The 6,131-nt window shown below is 38.1% G+C and overlaps 1 protein-coding gene across 4 annotated transcripts in view; it reads right to left on the bottom strand.

Annotated features, from left to right (window-relative positions):
* LOC138976746 (selection and upkeep of intraepithelial T-cells protein 5-like) overlaps positions 1 to 5,438 on the bottom strand; it is a 15,075-nt gene extending 9,637 nt beyond the window's left edge. The window contains exons 1-3 of one of the 4 annotated variants that reach the window (XM_070349632.1): positions 4,832 to 5,438; positions 4,138 to 4,189; positions 2,133 to 2,348 (exon numbers count right to left, since the gene is read on the bottom strand). In XM_070349632.1, the coding sequence (XP_070205733.1) occupies positions 2,133 to 2,348; positions 4,138 to 4,189; positions 4,832 to 5,053 (490 nt within the window). In that variant the 5' untranslated portion in view covers positions 5,054 to 5,438. Of the gene's footprint in view, positions 1 to 2,132; positions 2,349 to 4,137 lie in introns of all 4 variants that reach the window. The other 3 variants (XM_070349633.1, XM_070349630.1, XM_070349631.1) reach the window with 3 other exon arrangements.
* Positions 5,439 to 6,131: the final 693 nt, after the last annotated feature.

The following is a 6,131-nucleotide window of genomic DNA, read 5'->3' as shown; positions in this document are numbered from 1 at the left end:
TCTCCCATCCCTCGAATAAATCCTATTCTAAGGTGAGACTCCGCATATCGAGCTAGATACATTTTTACCCACTACAGGATCTTTTGTCACCTGACTGACTAACTATGAAATTCCCTCAACCTATTTACTTTGTTGGACCTCTAGATGGAAGAACGGTTCTTTCCTATTGGGATAAATTTAAGGATGGTCTAAGACCTCAGAATTTGCTATTTTAACTTCGATAAGAACCGGACGGACAAATCCCCCTATTCTTCACCAAAGTGTTTTGTCCCTGATGCCAAAATCAAGTTTCCCCCTTCGCAAAACAACAAACGCGGACAATATAGTCCGTCTTTTTTCCTTTATCTTTACACTTGCTGATCACAACAAGCGCTCTTTTAATAACTGTTGGCCATATTTAAGCAACCTACAACACTATCTTCATCAAAGAAACCTTGTCTCTCCTCCCTTTTACGGATGCTGTCTCTCCAAGTAAGATCACTGAACGACTGGCGGTTAACGTTATTGCCACAACGACGAGTCGTTATGACATTCGCGTTGCCTGACTAAATTGACAACTACCTTTCAATGGCTTGAAAACATATTTTAAACACTTTCGTCCACATTTCTACCATTTATCATATTAACAAACACATTTTCCCAATGTTTATGAATCTTTACTGGTAGACCCCATCGGTACCATCCAAAATGGCCGACCAAAACAGAAACCGAAAGTTCGATTACCTCCCTTGCGTCGTCTAGCTTTGGTTTCGATACTACTTACGCTTCTTTTAAAATCTGGGGCCAGCGATAGCATGACAGAGGGAACTCTGTATGCCATGACTGTCCCAAACCTTCAATATTTATTTTATCTAATGCTAATTTTTTCAAACATGGCTCTCCAGCCACACTATTATTCACAGTCTCCCTGGTTAACATCTGTTAGGATATCAAGTATGTACAGTCTGGTGGGTCATCAATTTAATTCAGTCTGTTGGATTATCAATTTAATTCAGTCTGTTGGATTAGGTCTGGTAGGTTGTCAGAAAAATCCTTTCAGTTGGGTTATAAGGGTAAATTCTGAGTAGTATGTTGCGTTATGAAGTTAATTCAGCCTGTTAGGTCATCAGTCTGTTGAGTTATCAATGCATAAGGCAAATCCAGTCTGTTGGGTTATCAGGTTAAAATTCAAATGAAGAAAATCAGAACAGAGGATGGCAATCAGAAGTGAGTACCTTATGTTCAAGTTGAACATCACACACTGTCCGTCCTCTTCTTTTCTTCAATCTCTTTCTCTCTCAGTCATCCCTTCTGTTTTATGTATTTTATGTGCTGAAGAAGAGAACATCTCTGTCAACCTTTCTGTTTTATGTATTTTATGTGCTGAAGAAGAGTACATGTCTCCCTCTGTCATCCCTTCTGTTTTATGTATTTTATGTGCTGAGGAAGAGAACATCTCTGTCAACCTTTCTGTTTTATGTATTTTATGTGCTGAAGAAGAGTACATGGTATGTCTGACTCTCTGTCATCCCTTCTGTTTTATGTATTTTATATGCTGAGGAAGAGAACATGTCTACCTATGTCATCCCTTCAGTTTTATGTATTTAATTTTATGTGCTGAAGAAGAGTACATGTCTACCTATGTCATCCCTTCAGTTTTATGTATTTTATGTGCTGAAGAAGAGAACATGTCAAAACCGGCCCACGGTGAAGTTGTTCGTGTTGCTGTTTATTCTGGTGAACATTTTTTTCCTTGTTATCTTATCCAAGAAATTGATAATTTTTCATTTTATGGGGCAAGCACGACCTCACTATGACCTCAGCATTTGATTTTAACCAGACCTGTATCATGATGGGAGGTGGTCATCCAACCGTAGAAGCCAGTAAAGTTACAAAGCTCTCAGTTTAAACATCTGAGAAAACCTAAAAGTAAATTTTAATGACATGAACGTGACACACTGTGACCTTGAAATTTGATGCCAGACTTGCAGTTTAGAAACCTTCAAACCCAAAACATTTCAAAGCTCTAGCTGCAAAAACATTTGAAATATGTAACCTCAACGTTTAGATCTTTGCTGACAGACGGACGGGTGGACAAACTGACACTGCTCATTACAAAGATTACTCAGGTAAGTCAATAGAAGCAAGCTTACCGTATTGAAGTTGTTCAGTCCTGTAACAACACTGCGGCATGTCTTCAGCCACATCAATCTCTATCTTGACGTCTGACACAACGCCTGTGTCTCCTTCCTCCATGCTGTTACGAGAAGCCCCGACCCCTGACTGTTCACTTTTTATGGTGTTGATGATCCCTGACTGTTCACAATCCCTGACAATCCCTGACTGCATGTTCACTGTTCCAGGCACTGCTGTGACAAAACAAAACTGTCAGATTCAACATTTACAGCAAAGCAGGTAAAGGTATTCCAGGATATATAAACTGAGCAAAAACATTATTGCACCCATTTTTGTACCCCAACTAAAACGTTCATTCCTGTGTCATTTCATTAAAACTTTATATTCTTTCTTTATTTGGTGTTTAGGCCAAAAAAAAAAATTGCCTGTTTCTGGTAACATGGCTAAAAAAAAATAGGGTCGGTAGGTCGGGATTTTTTTTTTATTTTTTTTTTTTTTTTTTACCCCCAAATGTAGACCAATAAAACTAACTTTAAAAATCGCGCAAAGAGACTGGATTCACTATACATAGAGACAAGACACTCAACACATTTACAAATCGTCAGCGGACTTTCGTTTTCACACGTTTTTGTTGTTCATTTTCTCACCCTGTCCTTTACCACCAAAAAATAAATAAAAATTTTTGAGTTTGGAAAAAAAAAGTTTAGGGTCGGCGCCGAAATTTAGGGTCGGTCGGGTGACCAGAAACAGACAATTTTTTTTTGTTGGCCTTAACGTCGTTTTCAACCATTCAAGGTTATATCGCGACGCCGGAAAAGGGGGGAGATGGGATAGAGCCACTTGTCAATTGTTTCTTGTTCACAAAAGTACTAATCAAAAATTTGCTCCAGGGGCTTGCAACGTAGTACAATACTGTATTACCTTACTCACTGGGAGAATGTAAGTTTCCAGTACAAAGGACTTAACATTTCTTACATACTGCTTGGCTAAAATCTTTACAAAAATTGACAATAAATTATTCTATACAAGAAACACTTAACAAGGGTAAAAGGAGAAACAGAATCCGTTAGTCGCTTACGACATGCTGAGTGAGGAGCATCGCCATCGGATAAATTCTTCCCCCTAACCCACGGGGGGAGACTTAAATTGCAATGGATTATGATCTTTGAACTGACTACGCTCAAGTTCAACATTACCCTTATTTGTTGAATTTGCCGGGGAAGCATTCAGCCTTGAGTTCATTTTGACAGAAACCAGGCTGACGTCCTAAGAGAAAGGGGGAATGTACGTTCTGGCTCACCGATTCCGACAGACCCTAAATATTAACCAAAAATAGGCTTCTGGACTAAACTTTTACTAAAATGAAACATGTATAGTAGAAAGCAATCAAATCAAGATAAGTAAGATTAATACTTCTTATTTCTGTTAAATTATTTATATCTGCGTTAACAACAACATTTTGGTTTGACGTCTGTTTCTTTATTGTGTTAGAATCCTTTTGAACAGCAATAAATACTTCTTCAACATTTAATGGTCTCCAGTTGAGATTTATTCCTCTCATTAGAACAGTGTTTGTGGTTTCTTCCCTTTTCCTGACAACTATATCAAATATCATAGTTGCATTCTGCCCTATTGGAAGCTTGGGTATAAAATCGACAATGGTGTCAGCGTTCTTTTCAACACTTTGTTTTCTGTGAATGAGATAGTTGTTCTTATGGAAAGGTTTAACTGCAACTTCTCCCCTGCTGTTAATCGCAGGAACAAGGCTAACAATTAGTGGTTTAGCATTGATTGACTTACGGAATGTGTCGTCTTTTCCAACAAGAGTGTATGGACTCACAAATTCAAACTTCATTTCCCAGTCAATCTTTTTCATAACAGGACTAAGTACCCATTTTTTATTCTGATGTTTCCACATGTAGTATGTGTCATCGACAATTGGATCAGGTACATTAACATCACGGATTTGACCTATTGGTTACCAGTAAACAAATGTATGCAATAGAGAGAAATAACACTTACCAATCCAAAAAGCTGCTTCCTCTTCATTGTTTTCCAAGGCTTGATGGATGTGCTTGCGAAGAGACAACATTGTTTTTATTGGAAGATTTAGTTGTTGGAATTTGGGATATGTCTTGAGAAGAATGCTTATATTAATGAGATCTCTCGCCCATCTAGGTGTTATACGTAACACTTCTAAACAAACACCCTTGTATCTTCCAAAATGTCTATTCCTCAGCACTTCTAAATATTGTCCATAAACAACCACAATTTTTAGGGTATCTGTTGCTTTACTTTTGTATTGTTTTTCACAAACAAGAAGCTTTTGTTTGAGTTCCTCAATATCTGTTGTTCTTGTACTAAACAACAAAGATTCGCTTGTTGAACCATCATAGTACAGATGATTTTTTAGACCCTCTAGGAGCTCCGACCCTCTAAGTGAAGTCAAGACGTTTGATTTCTTTTCCCGTTTGTTTTGGAAGGTAACAGGTATTGGCTTTTTGTGAAGATTTGCTTTCAATTCAAACTCTTCTGCAGCCTTATGTCCTCTCTCTTGGAAAATTGAATCAAGTTGTTTGTAAAATTCAAGAAGTTTTGTATGGTACTCAATGTGTTTTTTTAAACTCTCTAGTTTTTCAGAGTCAACTTCTGTTTTAACTTGCACACTTTCAAAGTTAATGTATTGATCACATTCGGTACTTTCTAAATCAATCACCACAAAGTCTTGACTGAGCCCAGTATGAAGTCCATAATCATCCTGCTCCATACTAGAAGAAGTGTTTGACTGTGATAAATTCCTAACTTCCTGTTCTGTTTGCTGATTCATATTTTCAGGAAGAATTGAATAAGTTGATTGTCTAGAATAATCCAACAGAGCTTGTTGTGCAGCGTTTACTTCTCTAACTTCCTGAGCTAACTCTATAGATTCTGGAGACATGTATGTTTGAGACAGGCAAAACACTTTTCTCACAGAAAACACGTCTTCACACCACCACAGCACCAGGAAAAGTGTTGGGCGGACGTGACGTAACTGTTGCTATCACATGATTTAATCTTGTCTTGCCATTGGAGGAATATGTAGAGGTTACATGCCGAGTCTCAGTGATTATCAAAAATAATGGTCGAAGTTAGCGGATCATGAAAAATGCGAGCTTTAGCGAGGTTTTTCATGACCGCGAACTGAGACCATTATTTTTGATAATCACTGAGACGAGGTATGTAACCTCTTTATTCCTCCTTTCTTCAGTTATTCAAAGAAAAGAGGAGTTTTTTTGCGAAAGTTTGATCGAATCCTATTCTCTCAATCAGTCAACCTGCGCAGGCGATCGATTAAAGCTGTGGTGTATTTATGACTTTCCGGGGCTAGGAGGTTGAAAAATTGGGACAAAATCATGTACAGATTTCTGTACAGCAAACACTACCCGAAACCCCACCTATACGGCGTGTATGACCTTGAGAGCTTCAGTCAACGCTTGAATTTTGCAGTGGTAACATCCGGTTTGCTCTCGCAGAGCTGAGCATATTTGTCAAGAAGGATCGAGCAGAAAAAATAAACGACTTGGCAGGGATTCGAACTCAAGGCCTCGGGGCCTCGAAATGTCGGGTCCGATGTTTGAACCGCTAGGCCACTTCACCAGTGTTGTCAAAGATAAAAAATTGATAATTTTATATAATTCTACGCTTCAATTACCATTCATGCGTTGCAAAAACGTAAAAATTGACATTAATATTTGCCTTTATTTGCAAACATGTTTTACGGAATCGCAGTACATTACATCGTCATGCTACATGACATTCGCGCCATGCAAATAGCTGCGATATCTCTATTTACAACATGCAAGAAAATGACAAGAACAGTAATTGAATCTCTCCAAAGCTCTGTGCAGTTGAAACCAGACATCTAAGAAATGGTTATACATGTATTCACTTCTGAACAACGGGCGGATAGAGATATAAATCATGCTGCTTCAAGAATAACATAACATGAATTCATATCAATGTTTTTCCTGCTTTTT

The sequence above is a fragment of the Littorina saxatilis genome, linkage group LG9, assembly GCF_037325665.1.
Source record: "Littorina saxatilis isolate snail1 linkage group LG9, US_GU_Lsax_2.0, whole genome shotgun sequence".
Classification (NCBI taxonomy): Eukaryota; Metazoa; Mollusca; class Gastropoda; order Littorinimorpha; family Littorinidae; genus Littorina; species Littorina saxatilis.
Note: the sequence above shows the minus strand (reverse complement) of the source record. Positions and strands in the feature narration are given on the sequence as shown.